This window comes from Pongo abelii, chromosome 13, assembly GCF_028885655.2.
Source record: "Pongo abelii isolate AG06213 chromosome 13, NHGRI_mPonAbe1-v2.0_pri, whole genome shotgun sequence".
In the NCBI taxonomy this organism is placed as follows: Eukaryota; Metazoa; Chordata; class Mammalia; order Primates; family Hominidae; genus Pongo; species Pongo abelii.
The window spans coordinates 102,563,225-102,588,018 of record NC_071998.2 but is presented as its reverse complement, the minus strand read 5'-3'; the positions used below and the strand labels follow the sequence as shown (position 1 = coordinate 102,588,018).

General features: G+C 45.0%; 1 protein-coding gene across 4 annotated transcripts in view; it reads left to right on the top strand.

Annotated features, from left to right (window-relative positions):
* Positions 1-13,433: 13,433 nt before the first annotated feature.
* The window catches only part of ECPAS (Ecm29 proteasome adaptor and scaffold), a 122,101-nt gene continuing 110,740 nt past the window's right edge, over positions 13,434-24,794 (top strand). The window contains exon 1 of one of the 4 annotated variants that reach the window (XM_024252121.3): positions 13,434-13,955. In XM_024252121.3, the coding sequence (XP_024107889.2) occupies positions 13,934-13,955 (22 nt within the window). In that variant the 5' untranslated portion in view covers positions 13,434-13,933. Of the gene's footprint in view, positions 14,087-14,398; positions 14,577-24,794 lie in introns of those variants that run through there. The other 3 variants (XM_063714360.1, XM_009244745.4, XM_063714361.1) reach the window with 3 other exon arrangements.

Genomic DNA, 24,794 nt, shown 5'->3' with positions numbered 1-24,794 from the left:
AGAGACAGGATTTTGCCATGTTGCCCAGGCTGGTCTCAAACTCCTGAGCTCAAGTGATCCGCCGGCCTTGGCCTCTCAAAGCGCTAGGATTAAAGGTGTGAGTCACTGCACCCAGGTTTAACTAACAGGTTTTAAAGTTCTATCGTTTGTCTTCTCAGGACATTTTGATGGGAGTGATGATTCCATTCTGTTTGTTTTTTGGTTTTGTGTTTTCTTTTTGTAGAGACAGGAGTCTCACTCTAATGCTCAGACTGGTCTCAACTGGTCTCGAGCTCCTGGGCTCAAGTGATCCGCCTACCTTGGCCTGCCAAAGTGTTGGGATTATAGGCATGAGCCACCACACCTGGCCTAATTCCATTCTTGAAGCTCTCCATGGCTTAAGGCTCTCTTCTCACTTCTCTTGCTAGTCCACCTGTCTTCTTTGCCAGTTCATTCTTCTCTGCTGAGCCAAATCTTTGTCCTATGCTACCTTCCCTTGATTCAATACTATCTCCTTAACTGACTTCATTCATAATCTTAGCTTCAAATACCACATGTACCAGGATAATTCACAGATTTATATTCATCTCCACTACAATGCAATATCACCTCCAGATTCATTTATCTGTTTACTGGACATCTCTTCTTGAATATCTCAAAGTCACCTCCACCTCAACATGCCCCAAACCGAATTCCAGCATCCTCCCCTACACACCTGGTTTTCCTGTGTGCCACACAATTTTCGAAGTCAGGAGCATGGCAGTCATCCTTCTTCTCCCTTATCTAGTCCATCATTGGTTTTGACTTTGACTTTTTTTTTTTCTTTTTTTTTGAGACGGAGTTTCACTCTTGTTGCCCAGGCTGGAGTGCAATGGCGCGATCTCGGCTCACTGCAACCTCCGCCTCCCAGGTTCAAGCAATTCTCCTGCCTCAGCCTCCCGAATAGCTGGAATTACAGCTGTGGGCCATCACCCGGCTAATTTTTGTATTTTTAGTATAGTCATTGTTTTGCCATGTTGGTCAGGCTGGTCTCAAACTCCTGACCTCATGTGATCTGCCCCCCTCAGCCTCCCAAAGTGCTGGGATTACAGGTATGAGCCACCAAACCCGGCCAGGGCCTGATGATTTAAAGGGGTTCATATTCCTCAGATAAGAATTTCTTTTCTTTTTTTTAACAAGAGTAACAGTGGTGATCTTCATCAGGATAAAGAAGCCAGAAGCTGGCTGGGCGTGGTTGCTCACGCCTGTAATCCTAGCACTTTGGGAGGTCAAGGCGGGCGGATCACCTGAGGTCAGGAGTTTGAGACCAGCCTTGCCAACATGGCAAAACCCCATCTCTACTAAAGATACAAAAATTAACCTAGTGTAGTGGCACATATCTGTAATCCCAGCTACTCGGGAGGCTGAGGTAGGAGAATCTCTTGAACCTGAGAGGTGGAGGTTGCAGTGAGCCGAGATTGCGCCACTGAACTCCAGCCTGGGCGACAGAGTGAGACTCTGTCTCAAAATAATAATAATAATAATAAAGAAGTCAGAAGCCAAAATGCAAGGGATTAAAGACTGAGAACTTATTTTTACTGAACTATGCCTTAGAGAAAGTGGACTAAGGCAAGGCATTGAGATAAAGTGACGGTTTAGGGCCACTTTAAGCAGACTGAATATTTGCTGTATAGTGAGATATTGTATTAGTCCGTTTTCACACTGCTATAAAGATACTACTTGAGACTGGGTAATTTAAAAAGAAGAGAGGTTTAATTGACTCACAGTTCTGTATGCCTGAGGAGGCCTCAGGAAACTTACAATCTTGGTGGAAGGTGAAGGGAAAGCAAGGCACGTCTTACATGGCAGCAGGAGAGAGATAGAGTGAGGGCAGGGGAAATGCCAGATCTTGTGAGAACTCCCTCACTATTGAGAACAGCATTGGGGGGAAACACCCCCATGATCCAATCACTTCCTCCAGGCCCCTCTCTCTACACGTGGGGATTACAATTTAAGATGAGATTGGGTGAAGACACAGAGCCAAACCATATCAGATGTGGTTATTATTGTTTACCTTATTGTTCAACTTTCCTATCCACATTCCTATATTAATACTCCCAACTCTCCCTGACAGGATGGATATGTGATCCAAACTAAATCAATCAATTCCAACCCTCCCAGGAGTTTGATCCTGATACTACTGTATAAATCAGCTTTGTATTGCATTGAAATCGGCTGTATCAGAGGTGACTTTAATATCTACAGCTATGGGAGAGGATCACTCAAAATACTCTTGGTCTGACAAAAGAATCTACACAGTATATATGTGAATACAAGGCTGGTGAACTCATTTATAGCATGAATGAGAAAATTTACTTAAAACAGGAGTCTGTTGCTCTTTATTAAACATTAAAGAAGGCATGGTCATGATAATAAGAAATAGAGCATGCATAGATTTGAAACTTAAATATGCCCTTCGTCTCTTAGAGTCAATATCTTGTTCGTTGTGTTCCTGTAGTCATCAGAATGTAAATTTCCTCTAATCATCTCCTTCTTTTGTTGTTGAGAAATGTGGGGATCAGCAGTATAGTTTGGATTCTTGAAGATTTACATCAACAAGATTATTTACCTCCTATCCAATAGCATTGCAACCAATGGTTTCTTTTCATTTTAACCATGGTTGAATCAAAAGTTTGGAGTTTATAATTCTTATTCCACCTCATCCGTAAATGAAAGGCTGTATTGTTGCCGTATTATCTGAGTGTAGTTCTCTGGGGGATGGTCTTCAAGCTCCTCTTGGGGAGAACCCCACAGTTGCCTGCTTTCTACCCTTCATGAAGCCTAGTTCTTTAATTTTCCTTTGTTTCTGTGAACTTCTCTAGTACTCTTCTACAAATCTTGTTGTGTTTACATGAGTTGGTTTCTGTGCTAGGAACCAGAGAAACCCTAACTGATACTACCCAGTGACCATCGGCATATAGTGAGTAAAGGTGAGAGAGGATGGAATTATATACTGCTCCCAGGTCTCTGGCTCAGTCGACTGGATGCTGGTTCCACACCCTCTGAAGGATACAGGAAGCAGGTTTGAGAAGGAAGTTAAATTCAGCAGAAACACATTTAAGTTTGAAGCACAAATGGGACATGTAGGTGATGTCCGGGAGACCTAATTGGAGAGACAAATTAAAGAGTCATTTAAGTAATTGAAGATGAGGGAGTAGAGATTGCAAAGAAAGAGCAGGTAGAGTGATTTGCAGCTGAAACCCAGAAAATATTGACTTTCAAGGGGAGGCAGAGAAAGCCGGGTGTGGTGGCTCACGCCTGTAATCCCAGCACTTTGGGGGGCTGAGATTGGCAGATGACCTGAAGTCAGGAGTTCGAGGCCAGCCTGGCCAACATGGTGAAACCCTGTCTCTACTAAAAATACAAAAATTAGCCGGGTGTGGTGGCGGGGGCCTGTAATCCCAGCTACTTGGGAGGCTGAGGCAGGAGAATCGCTTGAACCCAGGAGGCAGAGGTTGTGGTGAGCCAAGATTGCACCACTGCACCCCAGCCTGGGCGACAGAGTGAGACTCCATCTCAAAAAAAAAAAAAATGGAAGAAGGTTCAGATAGGTTATTATTTTTTTTTAAAGGAGAGACTGGAACAAAATAGGATGAGAAGAAAGAGCATGGGAGATATACTGTTTTGGAACAAAGGTCCCCCAAAGATTTTCTTAGGATACATGGCCATGGATAATATTAGGGCAATCAATCTCTAGTTTGTGTATATTTTTTCTTCAAATTAATTTGCCTAAGAACACCTTCAAGGTCAAGGTGTCCTATTTCACAAGACACCATCGTCTAGCTTTAGAAAAGCAAGCCATACATCTCAGTCATCTCTAGTCTAATTATGGTTCATTGCTCTTAGAGTAAAAACTCCAAGACCAATATCAATGGGACAATTTTTTTTTTTTTTTTTTTTTGAGTCATAGTCTTGCTCTCTTGCCCAGGCTGGAGTGCAGTGGCGCAATCTCAGCTTACTGCAACCTCCGCCTCCTGGGTTCAAGCGATTCTTGTGCCTCAGCCTCCCAAGTAGCTGGGACTAGAAGTGCCTGCCACCACACCTGGCTAATTTTTGTATTTTTAGTACAGACGGAGTTTCACCATGTAGGCCAGGGTGGTCTCGAACTCCCGACCTCAGGTGATTTGCCAGCCTTGGCCTCCCAAAGTGCTGGGATTATAGGTGTGAGCCATCATGCCTGGCCCCAAAGGGACAATTTGACGTATCAAATTAGATAATGAGGATGTAAATGACTTAAATAACTGGGTATCTTTTCCTTTATTTATTTATTTATTTATTTTTGCAAAAAGCAATATCCTTTTCTTTTTTCTTTTCCTTTTTCTTGAGACAGTGTCTCATTCTGTTGCCCAGGTTGGAGTGCAGTGGCATGATCATGGCTCACTGCAGCCTTGACCTCCTGGGCTCAAATGATCCTCCCACCTTAGCCTCTGGAGTAGCTGGGACCACAGGTGTGTGCCAGCATGCCCACCTAATTTTTTTTTTCTTTTTTTGAGATGGAGTCTCGCTCTGTCACCCAGGCTGGGGTGCAGTGGCATGATCTTGGCTTACTGTAACCTCCGCCTCCTGGGTTCAAGCAATTCTCCTGCCTCAGCCTCCTGAGTAGCTGGGATTACAGGCGCATGCTACCACGCCCAGCTAATTTTCGTATTTTTAGTAGAGACGGGGTTTCACCATGTTAGCCAGGTTGGTCTCAGATTCCTGACCTTGTGATCCACTAACCTCGGCCTCCCAAAGTGCTGGGATTACTGGTGTGAGCCACCGCACCCGGCCCATGCCCACCTAATTTTTAAAATTTTTTTTGTAGAGATGGGGTCTCTCTATGTTGCTTAGGCTGGTCTATCCTTTTTGTTAAAAGAGACATTTCCAATAAAATCTTCTTTTTATGTATAATGACTCTCAAAAGCTGTAACATAAAAAATTGCATGGGGCGTGGTGGTGCATGCCTGTAGTCCCAGCTACTCAGGAGGCTGAGGTGGGAGGATCGCTTGAGGCCAGGAATTTAAGGCCAGCCTGGGCAACATAGCAAGATCCCATCTCTAAGAAAAAAAATTATTCATTAATAGTTCGATGCCTAAGAAGGTTGTAATATATATATGTTGTTTTGATAAATTGTGTACTGCAACTAATTATGATTACTCAATCTAAAATAATTTTTTAAATGGTCATAGAAAAATTTTTTTAAAATGTAATTTGGCTGGGTGTGGTGGCTCTCGCCTGTAATCCCAGCACTTTGGGAGGCCAGGTGGGCAGATCATGAGGTCAGGAGATAGAGACCATCCTGGCCAACACGGTGAAACCCTGTCTCTATTAAAAATACAAAAATTAGCTGGGCATGGTGGTGTGCACCTGTAGTCCCAGCTACTCGGGAGGCTGAGGCAGGAGAATCGCTTGAACCCGGGAGGCAGAGGTTGCAGTGAGCTGAGATTGCGCCACTATACTCCAGCCTGGTGACAGAGCAAGACTCCATCTCAAAAAAAAATTAATTTATATATGTATTTTTGTTGAAGAAAACAATGAAGTGAATAAAACTTTAAAGTTTAAAACTGTATTGCATTCATTTAAATTATTGTGAGGGAAGTCAAGTCAAACTACAAGTTCAAGGAGAAAGAGCAATTATGTAAAATGTCTTGTTCATGTATTTTTAAAATAATCATGATGGTAGATATCTGTGAAATCTTATATATGTTTGCATCTATGGTTCCTGGCTTATGACTCCAATAGCCCTTGTTATAATGTTGGGGTGCTTTAGGCCTCAGAAGCAGGCCTCAGAAAACAGAATCTCGGCCGGGTGTGGTGGCTCAGGCCCGTAATCCCAGCATTTTGGGAGGCTGAGGCAGGCACATCATCTGAGGTCAGGAGTTTGAGACCAGCCTGGCCAACATGGCGAAACCCTGTCTCTACTAAAAATACAAAAATTAGCCAGGCATGGTGGCGGGCACCTGTAATCCCAGCTACTCAGGAGGCTGAAGCAGGAGAATCGCTTGAGCCCTGGAGGCAGAGGTTGCACTGAGCCGAGCTCTTGCCACTGCACTCCAGCCTGGGTGGCAGAGTGAGACTCTGTCACAAAAAAAAAAAAAAGAAAAATAGAAAAAAGAAAACAGAATCTGTCTCTCTCTCTGACCTTCTCCTGCTCTCCTTTTTCTCCCCAAAGCAGGAATCTTCTTCCCCTACCGTTCCGTCTTGGAGGCTGGCAGTAAAAAAAAATTCTCTCACCTGCCTTGTCTAATTGTAGATCATAAGACTCTCATTTCAGGCTGGGCACGGTGGCTCATGCCTGTAATCCCAGCACTTTGGGAGGCCAAGGTGGGTGGATCACCTGAAGTCGGGAGTTCGAGATCAGGCTGACCAACGTGGAGAAACCCCATCTCTACTAAAAATAAAATAAAAATAAAAATAAAAAAAGATTCTCATTTCAGAAGGGGTCCTGCCCCATACCTGGATGAAATAATGCTATACACAGAGAGGCAAAGAAGAATCTGAACAGACAGGCCTGGCTGGGTTTCAACTTAGTCTGTTAGTATTAGGTCATACCCTTTTTGTCCAGTCACATTTCTACAAGGTTGTCCATCTTTCAATCATGCCTCTGCAATGAAGTCTTCATAAAACACCTAAGAGGATGGGGATACAGACAGCTTCTTGGTAGCTGAACAAATAGGGGTTCCAGGAGGGTGTCAACCCTGGGGAGGGCATGGAAGCTCCACACCCCTTTTCATTCTTTGCCCCATGTGGCTTTTCATCTGTATCTTTTGTAATATACTTCATAATATACCAGTAAACTGTTTCCTTGACTTCTGTGAGTTGCTCTAGCAAATTAGTCGAACCAAGGAGGGGGTCATGGATCCTCAGTTTATAGCCAGTTAGTCAAAAGCACAGGTTAAATAACCTGGAGCTTGCAATTGGCATTGTAAGTTGTGGGGCAGTCTTGTGGGACTGAACCCTCCACCTGTGTGATCTGACATTATCTCCAGGTAGATGGTGTTGGAATTGAATTAGAGGCTATCTAGTAGGTGTCTGCTGCAGTATTGCTTGCTTGCTTGTTGTATGGGAAGAACCTACCCCCCCCGCCTCCATTTGGTCTCAGAAGTCTTCTGTTTTTTTTGTTTTGTTTTGTTTTTTTGTTTTTTGAGAAAGAGTCTCACTCTGTTGCTGTGCTAGGGTGCAGTGGTGCAATCTCAGCTCACTGCAACCTCCTCCTCCCAGGTTCAAGCGATTTCCTGCCTCAGCCTCCTGAATAGCTGGGATTACAGGTATGTGCCACCATGCCCAGCTAATTTTTGTATTTTTTAGTAGAGACAGGGTTTCACCCTGTTGGCTGGGCTGGTCTCGAACTCCTAACCTCAAGTCATCTGCCTGCCTCAACTTCCCAAAGTGCTGGGATTACAGGCGTGAACCACAATGCCCAGCCTGAAGTCTTCTGTTTTGATTGCGATGTGAGCACAGAGAAAAAAATAGTTTGTGTTTTTAACCTCGCAGTATCAAATAAATAAATAAATAAATTCTAAATAAATTCAAATGTATTTAGAAAAAGTCTTATTTAGATTCTACAGATACATTTTAAAAAGTGATAAAATGGTCTTTATTTTAAAGTGCTGATATTTACAATATAATTTGTTGTCAAAATTTCCTCTTTTCAATTATTTAAGTTATGAGAAAAAATTTTAGGTGCCAACATAAAAATGCATTATTGGATTACAGTGTTTTTCAAAATTCTTTTAGGGGAACACGAACTTTGAAGTCATTGTCTAAAGGAAACCAGAAGAGATAGGATATTCTGGTATAGGGCTACATTTTCTTTTCTTTTCTTTTCGAGACGGAGTCTCGCTCTGTCGCCCAGGCTGGAGTGCAGTGGCGCGATCTCGGCTCACTGCAAGCTCCACCTCCTGGGTTCATACCATCCTCCTGCCTCAGCCTCCCGAGTAGTTGGGACTACAGGCGCCCGCCACCACGCCCAGCTAATTTTTTTTTCTTTTTGTATTTTCAGTAGAGATGGGGTTTCACTGTGTTAGCCAGGATGGTCTTGATCTCCTGACCTTGTGATCCGCCTGCCTAGGCATCCCAAAGTGCTGGGATTACAGGCGTGAGCCACCGCGCCTGGCCTAGGGCTACATTTTTAAAAGGGGGAAGATTGCTTCCTAATAGCCATGGTTTAGTTTTATATTGGACCAGGTCAGCTTTTTGCCTTTTTTCCAATGGTATTTGAGAGGGAAAATAAAGTGGATGGTGGGGTTTGCCCAAGACTGGGAATTGATTGGCACCGTCTGTAAGATAAAAACCCAGAGGAAAGAACTTGAAGGTGCTCTAGTAAGAATTCATTGCCAGGCCTGGCGCAGTGACTCACGCCTATAATCCCCAGCACTTTGGGAGGCCGAGGCGGGTGGATCACCTGAGATCAGGAGTTTGAGACCAGCCTGGCCAACATGATGAAACCGTCTCTACTAAAATTACAAAAAATTAGCCAGGCATGGTGGTGTGCGTCTGTAATCCCAGCTACTCGGGAGGCTGAGGCAGGAGAATCACTTGAACCCAGAAGGCAGAGGTTGCAGTGAGCCGAGATCATGCCATTGCACTCCAGCCTGGGCAACAAGAGCGAAATTCAGTCTCAAAAAAAAAAAAAAAAAAAAAGGAAAGAAAAAGAACTCATTGCCATCCTTGGGCTTTAGCTTAAGACTGGAGCAGGTGATATTCAGGAGAGGACATATGGACCAGAAAGTGGTTGAAACATTTCAGACGATGAGACTCTAAAATGTACTCTGAGTTCACAGGAATTAGAGAGTAAAATAGTGGAAGGATTCTAATCATGGTTGGAAATGGATGTTTCTGAGTGTGATTTTTTAGAAAGTGCAATATTTTAAGTCATGACATGGCTTTATGTGCAGTGAAATATGTCTTTAATAAATGACTGAAAAGAGCAGAGATGAAGATCTTAGCTTTGAACTACATTGGCTGGTTGGACCCAGTCCCTGACTTTTTCAGCAACCAAAACAAATGGCATATGAGATTTATTTATGTAGAATTTTGGCTTGTCTGGAACTCTGGAGGTCCAAATTGAATTCAATTCCAAATTGAATCACTTGGGATAATTTAATTTTCTAGATAGTTTAGAATTAATCCTTTTAGGCACCCAAAATTTCTTATTACAACCGTTTTAGATGAAAAGCTTACTAAAATATGCTCCATACTTGGTTTTTTGATGCTAATATACTTGACATAATTTTACTACATTTTTTTTTTCCTTTTTTTGTAGAGACAGGGGCTTGTTATATTTCCCTAGGCTGGTCTTGAACTCCTGGCCTCAAGCCATTCTCTTGCTTCAGCGTCTTAAAATACTGCTATTACAGGTGTGAGCCATCGTGCCTGGCCATAATTTTACTGTTTTATAAGGTTAGGATTAGCACCATGAATACCATCTGTTCAAGAGAAATAACTCAGTGCATTTTGTACTTTATAAATATCCCCAGAATTTAATTTTTTTTTTTTTTTTTAGACTGAGTTTCACTCTTGTCGCCCAGGCTGTAGTGTAGTGGCACAATCTCGGCTCACTGCAATCTCCGCCTTCCGGGTTCAAGCAATTCTCCTGCCTCAGCCTCTTGAGTAGCTGGGATTACAGGTGCATGCCACCACGCCCGGCTGATTTTTTGTATTTTTAGTAGAGACGGGATTTCTCCATGTTGCCCAGGCTGGTCCCGAACTCTTGACCTTAGATGGTCCACCTGCTTTGGCCTCCCAAAGTGCTAGGATTACAGGAGTGAGCCACCGCACCCGACCCAGAATTTACATTTTGAGTTCTTATATGTTCATTTATTTATGATTTTATTGTACAGATGGGGTCTTGCTATGCTGCCCAGGCTGGTCTCGAACTCCTGGCTTCAAGTTATCCTTCCACCTCACCCTCCTGAGTAGCTGGGATTACAGGTGTGAGCCTAGCTGCTGTTTCTTCTTTCTTTTCTCCTTTTCTCTTCTCTTCTCTTTTCTCCTTCCTTCCTTTCTTTTTTGAGACAGGGTCTCACTCTGTTGCCCAGGTTGGAGTACAGTGCCGCAATCTCTGCTCATGGCAACCTCTGCTTCCCAGGCTCATGCAATCCTCCCATCTCAGCCTCTCCAGTACTGGGACCACAGGTGTGCACCACCACACCTAGTTAACTTTTTGATTTTTTGTAGGGACCATGTCTTGCTAGATTACCCAGGCTGGTCTTGAATTCCTGGCCTCCAAGGATCCTCCTGCCTCACAGCCTTCCAAAGTCCTGGGATTACAGATGTGAGCCATTGTGTCTGGCCCAGCCTAGCTTAATAATTTGTATGCTTCTTTGTTTTTAGGTGTCTGTTAGCACTTGTCATCCATGTATCTGCCCAGAAGAGGAATGCTTTCAAATATTCTGCTTTAACTCTGGAAACAAGATTTTTAAAAATCTTGTTAGAACTGTATATGTGTTTGATGTGAAGACAGCCTACATGAGAGGAGAGGGGACAGGTTTTTAGTTCTTGGATTCTATGATATCCTATTTTGGTTTCTCAGTAGCCTCTTCTCTGGCTCCTGTTTGCCTCCTCACCCCAATTCCTTCTTGCCTCTGTTTTTGACAGCTGAAGTGAATTCTAGACAGGAACTATCTCAAGGCTGCTGTTATTCAAAACGAAAGTGTTTCATATGAACATGAAGCTATTTAGTGGGAAAAATGAACTATAAGTAGTTTGATGGAAGAAGCAAATATAAAAAAGCTTAGAGCTTTACACAGTAGTGATCAGAAGTAGCACTGTAAGTTGCTATAAACTACTGTATGTAATGAGACTTTAAGACCTTTTTTTGCCTAACAATTCCACATCTACATCTAGAAATACGTGATTACATAAAGATATGTATAAGAATGTTTTGCAGTAGTACTGTTTAGTAAAAAATTGTAAATAACCTAACTGCTCATCAATAGGGAAATGGTTAAATACATTTTGTTGGTACTTATCATGCAGCCATTTAAAAAAATATGAGGCCAGGCGCAGTGGCTCACGCCTGTAATCCCAGCACTTTGGGAGGCCGAGGCAGGTGGATCATTTGAGGTCAGGAGTTTGAGACCAGCCTGGCCAACATGGTGAAACTCCATCTCTACTAAAAATACAAAAATTAGCTGGGCATTGTGGTACATGCCTGTAATCCCAGCTACTCAGGAGGCTGAGGCAGGAGAATCACTTGAACCCGGGAGGCGGAGGTTGCAGTGAACTGAGATCATGCCACTGCACTCCAGCCTGGGTGACAGAGCGAGACTCCCTCTCAAAAAAAAAAAAAAAAAAAAAAAGAGGTAGTTCTGTACATACTGATCCTAGTGATTAAGCAAGCTGACTCTGAATCCACACTGCCCAGGTTCAAATCCCAGCTCCACCACTTACTTTCCAGTTTGTGGCACATTAGATGTGTTCCTCAACCATTCAGTGCCATAAAAAATCCCTATTTCATAAGATTGTTGTGGGGATTAGATGAATTCATCCAAGTAAAACACTAGAATGGTGTCTGGCATAATTATTATTACATTAGCCATTATTATCATTACTGATATGAAAGGACATCTGTAATACATTATTTGGCAAAAAGATAACGTTACATAATATGGGAAGTAGAGTTCCATTTTTGTCAAAACTAACAAAAATCTGTGTACACACATTCATGTGATTTGTACACGCAGAGAACCTGAAATTTCTTCATAGGAGGAACTAAAGATTTGTTAACTAGTCTTGCATGGAGGTTAAAATTGCCTAACGGCCAGGCATGGTGGCTCACGCCTGTAATCCCAGCACTTTGGGAGGCCGAGGTGGGTGGATCACCTGAGGTCAGGAGTTGGAGACCAGCCTGGCCAACATGGAGAAACCCCCTCTTTACTAAAAACACAAAATTAGCCAGACGTGGTGGCGCATGCCTATAATCCCAGCTACTCGGGAGGCTGAGGCAGGAGAATCGCTTGAACCCAGGAAGCAGAGGTTGCGGTGAGCCGAGATCGCGCCATTGCACTCCAGCCTAGGCAACAAGAGTGAAACTCCGTTTCAAAAAATAAAATAAATAAATAAATAATAAAATAAAATATAATAACAAACCCATTGTTTTTTACTTAGATTCTGTATTTATCTGGGATGGCTTTGGAAGGATCCATTTGAGATTATGGGAAGTCAAATTTCCCCAAACCAGTCTTTGGTGCAGCTACTTTCTATAGTCACAGAAATAGTCAGGAAAGGTTGAATGCACCAAACTGTTAATAGGGATTATTTATGGGCATGAGTGGGATGAGGGGGATGGTGGGTATGCAGTTGGGGGAAGACCTGTATACACCTCTGTATTGTTTGTAAATAGTTCATTGTATATTTATTTTGGAGGCAACATCAAATAAAAGAGGAGCGTACATGAAAAAAGGGGTTGGTTAACTTAGTGTACTATGAAGTTACCAACAAAAAAGGGTGATGGTAGTGTAGTGTTTTGAATTAACATGGAACAATGTGTGTGAAGGAATAATTGATCCAGAACTTTATTGTAGAAACCTGTCCCCATCAAAGCCATACATGGGGCTGTATATATATATCCAGAGAAAAGGTCTTCTGCACACTTAACTGTAACTGTTAGTCATAATTTCTCTGCAGAGTGGGATGGTGGGGCTAGGAGGAAGGACTTTCACTTTTAATTTTATGATACTCCAAATCGTTTGCATTTTTTTTTTTTTTTACAAAGATCATGTATAATTTCTTTTTTCTTTTTTTTTTTGAGACGGAGTCTCGCTCTGTCCCCCAGGCTGGAGTGCAGTGGTGCGATCTCGGCTCACTGCAAGCTCCGCCTCCCGGGTTCAAGCGATTCTTCTGCTTCAGCCTCCCGAGTAGTTGGGATTACAGGCGCGTGCCTCCACGCCCAGCTAATTTTTGTATTTTTATTAGAGACAGGGTTTCACCATGTTGGCCAGGCTGGTCTGGAACTCCTGACCTTGTGATACACCCGCCTCGGCCTCCGAAAGTGCTGGGATTACAGGCGTGAGCCACCGCGCCTGGCCCAAGATCATGTATAATTTCTATAACAAAAACAATAAAGGAAATAAAAATGTCTTCAGTGTTGTACCTTGTACTTGGCCTATGTTACAACAGGAATGACATATATTCCATTTTTAAGACACTACTTATGGCTTTATAGATTTCTGCTTTAAGGAATAAATGCAATTTCAATCCATTTAAGACTTGATTTCTTATATAAAAAAAATCTGATCTTGTATCTAATTTGTCATGACAGTACCATCACTTAAAGTACAGCAATTATGCAACCCCTGAATTTGAATTTCATTTTGCAAGTGTACATGACCTCACGGACAAAGCGAAGGCAGAAAGTTAAAATCAGCATATCGAAAATAAATCACTCTGGTTACCGAAAAGAACATAGGGTATCTGAACAAAATCTCAGGGCTCACATAGGCATAGATACTTCCATGTGAACTTTAGGAATCTTGGCTCATCCAACTTTTGCAGGGCTGAGTGGACCCCCTGCTCCCGCTAGCCGTTTTGGGAGCACCAGCCAACTCCACACCAGGACGGGGCTGTCGGGGGCCGCTGCGGCGCAGGGGCTTGTCCCGGACTGAGTCAGCGCCGGGGCCGAGAAGTTCGGCGGGAGGCGCAGGGCGGGGCTTCCTCCCGCCGACTCCGAGCCCGGCTCTACTTTTCTGAGTCCACGTCTCTTCCTTTGGACAGGCGTGTTTCCCCAGGTCGGGCCCAGCCAACGTGACAGCCGCAGACCTCGGAAAAGGGCGCTCCGGCCCCGCCTCGAGGATTTCCCCCGGCCGCTAGGGCAGCCCGGGCCCGCTCGGCCCAGCCCCTCACGGACTGCGGCGCGCGGCTCCCCGGGGCCCGGCGCGCCGAACGCCTCGCTCCACAGTCCTCACCTCGCGGCGCCGAGCGCAGCGTCCGCGGCATGGAGACCGGCTCCGACTCAGGTCAGAGGCCCGCGCCCGGGCCGCGGGGGACTGGCTCTGCGCGCGCTGCGGCGCGGTTAGGCCGGGCAGCCCGCACAGGCCGCCGCGTGTCGAGTCCGCGCGGGAAGCGCACGCGGGGCGGGCGGCGACAGGTGGGCAGGACGAGCCGCGAGCGAGCGAGGGCGGGCGGGCGCGCGAGGGGCCCGGCGGGGGGGCCGCTGGGAGGATGGCTCAGCTCTTTCTAAATATAAAACCGGCGTGAGTTGGGCGAGCGCGGCGCGGAGTCGCAGAGCCGCCGCGCGGGCCTGGCGCACGGGGATTCGGCCGCACAGACGGCGGCAGCAGCGGCTCCGCAGAGGCGCGAGGCTGCGGGAGCGCCCGAGTCGCGAGCTCGCGGGGGCAGCGAAGAGCGACGCTCGCGACGCGGAGGACGCAGGCGGCGGCGGCGGCGGCGGCGGCGGCGGGCGGGCGGGCCTCGGGGCACAGCGCGGTCCGCGCCGAGTGACCGGAGGCGGCTCGCGGCCCCTGCCGCACCGCGAGCCGCGAGCCCCCCGGCCGCGCCCTGCCCCCCAGCCCCTCCCTCGTTCCCTCCCCGGCGCAACATGGCTGCGGCCGCCGCCTCCGCCTCCCAGGATGAGCTGAGTAAGTGCCGCGGCCGAACCTGCGGCCGCGAACCGGAACGGGCGCCGCGCGGTGCCGGAGGGCGGCGGCCGCATCTGGGCTGGAGGGCTGGGGTGCCAGGCCCGGTGGGCGGGCGGCGGCCGCGGCGTGCGGGGAGCTGGGGAGCCCGGGCCTGGCGGGCGGGCGGGGCGCGGACCGTCGCCGCTGGCGTTTGTAGGCCTCAGGTTTGCACCGTCACGTTGCGAAATTGAAACCGGAGCCCCGGGCGGAGCCACCTCTGTCCGCGATCCGCCCTGGCCCGGGGTCGGGGGAGCCCAGCCCCCTGCCCACTGAGCCTCGGCTGGCGGGAGGGCCGGAGCCCCGGGGTGACGGGCAGTGTTCGCCCGTCCCGTCTGACCCCGCCTGGCCCCGGGTCCCCGACGGCTGGGCGAGTTATAGAAATGGAGCTTTCGGGAAGGGGGAGAAGGTGCCTTTTTGTGACACTCTAGTAATCAGCCGAAAGGTCACGAGTAGGCGTTGACCCTCAGATGGAGCAGGGAGGGCGGAGAGGGTCGCCGGTCGAACCGCAGGAGAAACCACGGGGTGACAGTGCTTTCAGAAAGGAGAGTTAATGCCCCCTCGATCGTACGCGGTGCAGCCTTCCCGGGGACGGCGGTCCCTGTCTGGGGAGAGCGGTGGTCACCCTGAATCCCAGGCCGCCCCGCCCGCCGCCGGGGTTCGCCTCAATGCTTTGTGGGAAGTGTAGTTCCGGGGCGCCGCGGGCCCACGCTGGGGTCATAAATACCGGATTTTCATAGGACATAAGACATGTGAGATAATTTCTGATTGCGTTTTGAGTGTTTCCCTCCACCCCCCCAAGGGTTTTCTTTCTTTCTTTCCTTTTTTTTTTTCCCTATTGCTGCCCTTCAGTTTATGGCAAAAACAAGAAAGGTGTTATTTGGAGATGATGTGGGTTTTAAATGGAATGAAGCATGGGTGAGGTGTTGCAAGCTTTATGAAGCTTACGTTGTTAAAGCCGCTTCTGAATTTCCATATGAAAGTAGTTACACACGTAATGTGTGTTTTTCTGGTGCTTGTCAGTTTAAAGCCACTTTTATATACGTGATCTCACTTTTGCCCTCATAGCAACCTTGTGAGGCAGATAGGTAGGAATTATCCTTGTTTTAAAGAGGAGGCAGGTTTGGAGAGATTAAGTTCCTTGCTGCTTTGACACAGAACTGGTGGAGCAGGAGTACTGTTTGCTCTTTTTGAAGCTGAAGTAAACACTTGGTGTGATCCTGAGCAGCTTGGAGAGTCGGAGGAGACAAGGTCTCATGGTGCGATTAGAGAGAGAAGCGGGCTACAGATTGCTCTTCTGTCGGTTCCACGTGGAAGCACCACCAGGCCTTCTGAAATCAGTTCCATGTTTTGTTTTAATTGTGATAAAAGTACACATACCATAAAATTTCCCGTCCTAGCCATTTTTTAAGTGTACAGTTCAGTGGGATTGAGTACATTCACACTGTTGTGCAATCATCACCACCATCCATTTCCAGAACTCTTCATCTTGCAAAACGGAAACTTGATACCCATTAAACAACAGATCCTCATACCCTCCTCCCTTCAGCCCCTGGCGACCATCATTGTACTTTCTGTCCCTGTGATTTTGAGTATTCTTCCTACCTCGTGTGAATGGAATCATACAGAATTTGTGACTGGTTTTATTTTTATTTAGCATAATGTCCTCAAGGTTCATCCATGTTGTTGCGTGTGTCAGAATTTCTTTTCCTTTTAAAGGTTGAATGATATTCCCTTGTGTGTATATATATCACATTTCCTTGTCCATCTATTTTGTCTATGGACACTTGGGTTGCTTCCACATTTTAGCTATTGGGAATAATGCTGTTGTGAACATGGGTGTACAGATACTCCTTTGAGACCTTGCTTTCAGTTCTTTTGGGTACATACCCAGAAATGTAATTGCTGGATCATGTGATAATTCTAGTTTTAAATTTTTAAGGAACCACTGTACTGTTTTCTTTTTTTTTTTTCTTGAGACCAAATCTTGCTCTGTCGCCCAGGCTGGAGTGCAGTGGCGCGATCTCGGCTCACTGTAAGCTCCGCCTCCCAGGTTCACGCCATTCTCCTGCCTCAGCCTCCCAAGTAGCTGGGACTACAGGCGCCCGCCCCCACGCCCGGCTAATTTTTTGTATTTTTAGTAGGGGGTTTCACCGTGTTAACCAGGATGGTCTCGATCACCTGACCTTGTGATTTGCTGTGATCCACCCGCCTCGGCCTCCCAAAGTTTTGGGATTACAGGCGTGAGCCACTGCGCCCGGCCCCCACTGTACTGTTTTCGACAGTGGTTGTACCATTTTACATTACCACCAACAATACAGAGTTCTAATTTCTCAATATCCTGGCCAACACTTATCTATATTGTCATTAGTAACCATCCTGATGGGCGTGAGGTGGTCTGATTTTTTTTCAATTGCTGTGCTGTATGACATCTGAGTTCCTGTTGTAGCACCAAACACATTAAAGTCTGAATTGCTAGCAGGAATGGAAACAAAACTAGAGGAAGAATTGGATATTCTGAAGTGGCTGAAGTATTTATGTCTGTGCAGTGTGCTTCCATACATTCAGGTACTGGTTGAAATGCCGATAGTTAAGGGATTTCCTGGCTCTAATAGCTAATGGAAAGTTAGGAACAAATAATTCCAATCCTTGCCTTCTCCTTGTTTTGTTCAGTTAAATTGTCAGTCATCAGCCACAGATATCTGTGGACTTGGTTTCTGTATTTCTTCAGGAGAGACTGAATACGTGGCAGTTGATACCTTAGAATAATGTAACTTGACAGCATATACATGTACACTGGTTAAGAAGTTTCATATAAACCACTTTTAGTTTTAGAATGGCTGTAATAAAATAGCAGATGCTGATAAAATGTGCTTTTGGCCAGGTGTGGTGGCTCACACCTGTAATCCTAGCACTTTAGGAGGCCGAGATGGGTGGATCACTTGAGGTCAGGAGTTCAAGACCAGGCTGGCCAACATGGTGAAACCCTGTCTCTACTAAAAATACAAAATTTCGCTGGGTGTGGCGGCACATGCCTGTAGTCCCAGCTACTCAGGAGGCTGAGGCAGGAGAATCACTTGAACCTGCGAGGTGGAAGTTCCAGTGAGCCGAGATTGTGCCACTGCACTCCAGCCTGGGCAACAGAGCTAGACTCCGTCTCAAAAAAAAAAAAAAAAAGTGCTTTTAAGAATTCCACTAAAAAAAGGAGAGAATTATCCAAATATTTTCTATTATTTATGACTAGTAGATGATAGTAAAAGCAAACTACTAGATGCCAGCATTGTTCTCTTCCACTAACATTTTATTGTAAAAAATCTTCAAACACACAGAAAAGTTGAAAGTGAACATTCGTGTACCCACCACTTAGATTCTATCATTGATAGTCGAATAACTTTATCATGTTTACTATTATAGCAAACTTTGTCATTTGTCCATCTCAGTAGATTTTTAAAAATTGTTAAAGTTTTTTTTTTTTTTTTTTTTTTTTTTGAGACAGAGTCTCAGTCTGTCACCCAGGCTGGAGTGCAGTGGCGTGCGATCTTGGCTCACTGCAACCTTTGCTGCCTGGATGTAAGCAATTCTCCTGCCTTAGCCTCCTGAGTAACTGGGATTACAGGCGCCTGTCACTGGGCCCAGCTAATTTTTGCATTTTTAGTAGAGACGAGGTTTCACCATCTTGGCCAGGTTGGTCTTGAACTCCTGACCTCGTGATCCCCCCACCTCAGCCTCCCATAGTGCTGGGATTACAGGCGTGAGCCACCATGCTTGGCCAATTGGTAAACTTTTTTAGTTTTACTTTATTTTTTAAAAAATAGTAGTAAAATACACACAACATAAAATTTACCACCTTAACAATTTTTTTTGTTGTTTTTTTCTGGAGATGGAGTCTTGCTCGGTTGCCCAGGCTGGAGTGGAATGGCGCGATCTTGGCTCACTGCAACCTCCACATCCTGGGTTCAAGTGATTCTCCTGCCTCAGTCTCCCGAGTAGCTGGGATTACAGGTGTGCGCCACCATACCCGGCTAATTTTTTTTTTTGGTAGAGACAGGATTTCACTGTGTTGGCTAGGCTGGTCTCAACCTCCTGACCTCATGATCCACCCCTCTCGATCTCCCGAAGTGCTGGAATTACAGGTGTGAGCCACTGTGCCCTGCCTGCCTTAACAGTTTTTAAGTGTACAGTGGTATTAAGTACTTATTACTCCATCTTTTTTTATGCATTTCAAAGTAAATTGGTGACACCAACACACCTTCCCCCTAAATATTTCAGCACCAGCATTGTTTTAAATGCTTTGTATGTATTATTCCTCAGAATAATCCTGAAAGGTAGGTAACATTATTATTGCTGCTTTATGGAGAGAGAAACAGGCTTCTTAGGTCCCCTGGGTCCTGCAGCTGGAAAGTAGTCCCGGTGTCCTCAGTCTCTAGTATGCACTCACAGCCATCCTTGAGGCCATCTTACCTCTTTGCGCCATAGTCAGAGTGTGTATGATGAACAGTTCAAATCAGATGCATTGCCAGATTCTCAGCTAGATGTTACCTTCATCCAACCATTTGACTGTTGTTTATCATTGCTGTTGGGTACAAAAGAGACACCAAAGCCCACCAAAGGAATTACAATACTATTGAGGAAGAGGAAGAATATGTGTAAACAGATAAGTAAGGACCAAAATATGACTGTATGATATGGATAATACTAAAGTAATATCGTCTGTGATTCCCAGGTCTGTTATTTTGAGATGCGTAGCTGGTAAAACTGCATTTCTGTAGATTTCAAATGAACATTTTCCGCCTCGCACTTGAAGTAATTTACGTTATATCAATTTAAATGAAATCTGCAACTTTCAGTTATATCTGCTACCACACTTTGTAGGAGAAGCAAAATGGACTGTTAGGGTTCTCTTTTATTTATTTATTTATTTGTTTATTATTTTGTTTTTGAGATGGAGTCTCGCACTGTTGCCCAGGCTGGAGGGCTGTGGTGCAATCTCAGATCACTGCAACCTCTGCCTTCTGGGTTCAAGCCATTCTCCTGCCTCAGCCTTCTGAGTAGCTGGGATTACAGGCGCGCGACACTGCGCCTGACTTATTTTTGTATTTTTAGTAGAGACGGGGTTTCACCATGTTGGCCAGGCTGGTCTCGAACTCCTGACCTCGTGATCCACCCACCTCTGCCTCCCCAAGTGCTGGGATTACAGGCGTGAGCCACTGTGCCCGGCCTATTTATTTTTTTTGAGTAATACCATCGAGCATGAAAGTTGCCAGAAGGCTGGGTGCGGTGACTCAAGTTTGTAATCCCAGCGCTTTGGGAGGTCGAGGCGGGCAGATCACTTGAGTCCAGGAGTTCGAGACCAGCCTGGGCAACATGGTGAAACCCTGTTTCTACAAAAAATATAAAAATTAGCTGGGTGTGGTGGCATGCGCCTGTAGTCCCAGCTACTTGGGAGGCTGAGTGGGGAGGATGGCTTGCGCCCAGGAAGTCAAGACTGCAGTGAGCTGAGATCACACCACTGCACTCTAGCCTGGGTGACAAAGCGAGACCTTGTTTCAAAAAAAAAAAAAAAAAAAAAAAGTTGCCAAAAATAGGCAGGTTAATTTTGGGTTGAGACTTGTTAGCATTTGTTATCCTTTCACAAAGCTCATGTTTGAGTCAGTGATTATAATAGAAGAACAGTAAAGCTGTTTATTGTGTGTTTACTGTGTGTTCTAATTGTTTTGCATGTATCAACTAATTGAATCCTCAAAACAACCCTGTGAGTTTGGTACTGGTACTGTCTCAGGGGTAGAGCTACTCTCATTAGACAGTTAGGACTTGAACTTAGATTCTTTGATTCCAAAATTTGTATTAATTCTGCCCTACTACTACTGTGTTATTTCTGCATGGGAGAATATATAGTTCATAGCAAGATCAAGATGGCTTTTTTTTTTTTTTCGTGTCTAACTAGTATCCAGAAAGAACCTTCTGTAGTGTATAAAATGTGGCAGTCGGGGCCAGGTGCAGTATCCAGAAAGAACCTTCTGTAGTGTATAAGATGTGGCAATCGGGGCTGGAGCGGTGCCTCACCCCTGTAATCCCAGCACTTTGGGAGGCTGAGGCTGGGGGATAAGTTGAGAGCAGGAGTTCAAGACCAGCCTGGCCAACATGGTGAAACCCCTGTCTCTACTAAAAATACAAAAAAATTAGCCGGGTGTTGTGATGTGCACCTGTAGTCCCAGCTTCTTGGGAGGCTGAGGTAGGAGAACTGCTTGAACCTGGGAACTGGAGGATGCAATGAGCTGAGAACGCACCACTGCACTCTAGCCTGGGTGACAGAGCTAGACTCCATCTCAAAAAAAAAAAAAAAAAAGAAAGACCAGGCGCAGTGGCTCACACCTATAATCCCAGCACTTTAGGAGGCTGAGGCAGGTGGATCACCTGACATTGGGAGTTCGAGACCAGCCTGACCAACATGGAGAAACCCCATCTCTACTAAAAATAGAAAATTAGGCAGATGTGGTGGCGCATGCCTGTAATCCCAGCTACTTGGGAAGCTGAGGTTTGGAGTTCCTGAGGTTTGAGGTCAGGAGTTCAAGACTAGCCTGGCCAACATTGTGAAACCCTGTCTCTACTAAAAATACAAAAATTAGCTGGTTGTGGTGGCACACGCCTGTAGTTCCAGCTTCTCAGGAGGCTGAGGCAGGAGAATCACTTGAACCTGGGAGGCAGAGATTGCAGTGAGCCAAGATTGTGCCACTGCACTCCAGCCTGGGCGACAGAGTGAGACTCCCACTTGAACCCGGGAGGCGGAGGTTGTGGTGAGCTGAGATTGCATCATTGCACTCCAGCCTGGGCAACAAGAGTGAAACTCCGTCTCAAAAAAAAAAAAAAAAAAAAAAAAAAAAAATTCTGATGTTACTGAACAGAACATAGTAGATTTTTGGGTAAGTTGCCAAAAAAGAAAACCATTAATTTTGACTGTTAAAGGCAGTTCTGAAATCTAGTTTGTAAATTAGTTAAGGTCAGAGCCTGTAGCTTTTTTTCCGTATGCTTAGAGTGGTTATAACTATTGCAAATGAAATGAAATTCAGTGCAAGACATGTGGCTAGTTTTTCTGCTAATATTATCTTCTGCCACTTTATGGAAAAGTTATCATTATAGTTAATATTTCAGCAGTGGGTTGAGAGATTTCCAACAGGGAAGGAAGCATTTGAGACTTTTCACCTGGTCAGCTGTTTAGTGGTTTCGTATTCTGGGCTTTATAATTATAAGGCATCTTTAGAATCTGATCTTCGTTGGGATAAAGGCAGCTCATGAAGGAGCAACAGCCTATAATCTTAAAGGATGCACTATTCAATTTGACCATTTGACATAGCCATGGGAAACTTCCGTTGCAAAAGTTGGCCAGATAATCAGCATGTCAAGTGTCTTCTGAGAGAGCCTCTGCTAGTGCTGGGAATCCTGGTAGCTCTTTTAGAGGATGAGATGTGGGAAGCTGTGTGTTGAACATGGTTCTGTGGCCATACTGAAAAATAGCCCCTAAGAGCTAGTTGCTTAAATGACCAGAATACAGGCTTCCAAGCTGATCTTTGTAGAAAGGCCAAGGCAAGCCTGTATCATTTAAATTTTAATTACTTAACCAAATAGGCAAGTTAAGATGAAAAAATGGCCACGGATATTTCTATTTTTTATTAATTTCCATTCTGATTTTTTTACTTTCACTGCATTCTGGGTTTTTTTTTTTGAAACAAGAGTCTCACTCTGTCGCCCAGGCTGGAGTACAGAGGCTCAATCTTGGCTCATTGCAACCTCTGCCTCCCAGGTTCAAGTGATTCTCCTGTCTCAGCCTCCTGAGTAGCTGGGACTACAAGGCGTGCGCCATCACAACTGGCTAATTTTTGTATTTTTAGTACAGATGGGGTTTCACAATGTTGGCCAGGCTAGTCTTGAACTCCTGACCTCAAGTGATCTGCCTACCTCGGCCTCCCAAAGTGCTGGGATTATTGGCTTGAGCCACCGCACCCGGCCCACCACATTCTGTTTTGAATTATGCTTTTAGTAAACTATAATATGTAATAAAGGCCAGTGTCAGTGAGAATAGTTGGCACAGGGGCATTGACCTTGTTCAGAAGATAGATGTTAAAATTGAAGTCACTGCCAGTGTTCTCAGATGGTTTGATCCCTGTTGCTGAGCTCTCGTTTCAGGCCTGGCCTTGATGCTTCCCATTTTATATGGCTTGTTTTGCCCACGTATTTTTTTCAATTCAATAAGCAGACTTTTAAAATTGAGTAAATAATGTATGGTGCTGTCCTCAGAGGGCTTATAATTCAGTGCAGAGACAGATTTATGTGCAAGTATAAATAACTTACACGAAGCACAGTAAGTAAACTGCCTAACAGTTCTTTGGAAACCTCAAGAAATGAGAATGGTATTTGAGGCTAAAGGAAAAATAGCTTGAGCTGAGACATGGAGATCGGGAAATATTATGCAAAACAAAGAAAGCTGAGTGAGTCTGTTATGACGGGAATGGGGGTGCTACGGCTGTGTGAAGTACTGGGAAAGGGGATCAGCTGTGTGGTTTGAGACTTGGCCCATGCTGCCTTTATGATTTTAGATCTTGGACAAATTACCTTACCTTTGCAAGTCTCAGTTTCTTCCTCATAAAATTGGAATGACAAGAATCACTCAAAGTATTGTTAGGATTAATGTATGTGAAAATGTACCGTGTAAACACTTAAGCTCTTATAAATTATTATTATTTTTTGTGTGGGGTGTAATAGCAGATGATGCTGTGGAGATAGGTTGGGACCAGCGTGTTGTAGGAATGCCAACAGAACTAGTTTGGACTTTGTTCTGTAGAGAGTAGAGAACCATCAAAGCTTTTAAGCAGGAGTGTAACCTGAGTAGGTCTGTTCTGTAAGGGTAACAGGTGGCATTGGTGTAACACTGATTGCAAGGATCCGGAGACCAAGAGCAGCAAGACTAATTAGGAGGGTATCACAGTGGCCAAGTAAAAAGAAACTTAGGGTCTGAGTTGGGACAGTGGAAGTGGATTTGGCAAGGAGTTAATATAATGTAAAATCCTTAAAATAGGGAGAAATTGTTGGCTGACGAGATGAGGGTTATTAAAGAAGGGAGGAGTTAGAGATGAATCTAAATCTGACCTGAGACTAGAAGGTGGAGGAGTAACAGAGAGTGTAGCCTCTAGCCAGATTTAGGAAAGTGAAGGAAAGAGAGAACAGATTCAACAGATAGGTAGTCTGTGTTCAGCAGAAAGATTATTTGTTGAATGAATGAGATGAATTATTGAGCCCCCATGTTGTTTAGGGAGACTGTTCTGAGTAGTGGCTAAAACCTCTGGAATTGGAATCAGAGACAGTTTTGAATCCTGATTCTGATACTTCTTAATGTGTTTTTGAACAAGGGACCTAACTCGTAGGCCTTGGTTTTCTCATCTGTAAAATGAGATAATAAAACTTACAAGATTTTTTTTCTTTTCTTTTCTTTCTTTTTTATTGAGACAGGGTCTCTCTCTGTCACCCAGGCTGAAGTACAGTGGTGTGATTTCGCCTCACTGCAGCCACAATTTCCTGGTCTCAATCCATCTGCCGACCTCAGCCTCCTGAGTTGCTGGGACTGCAGGCGGGCACCACCATCCCTGGCTAATTTTTGTATTTTTTGTAGAGACAGGGTTTGGCTATGTTGCCCAGGCTGGTCTTGAATTCCTGTACTCAAGCAATCTGCCCTCCTCGGCCTCCCAAAGTGCTGGGATTACAGGCGTGAGCCACCGTGCCTGGCCAGGATTGTTTTAAGAATGGGAAGAGATAGCACATATTGGCACATGGATTGCGGGTGTGTGGGAACCTTGGTTCTGAAGCTAGGGAGATAGTGTGGGAATGATTCCCGTGGTAGAGCTGTGGGAATGGGCATATTGTTCACAGGCAGCTGACTGGGAGCCACGCGTATACGTATTTAAGAGCGAGAGGAAGATAATCAGAGAAAAGAGATGAGTGCTAAGAGGTCAGCGGTGGCCAGGGTTATGTCTGTCAGCCATTTATGTTCTCATATGTAATGTGCTAAAAACATGTATACATGTTTAGTAACACTTCTTATAAAACTGTTGTGTAATTGAAGCACTTCTAACTAATGTAACAGTTTATATATTATATATACACATATACATATATGATAAAATATATTGCATT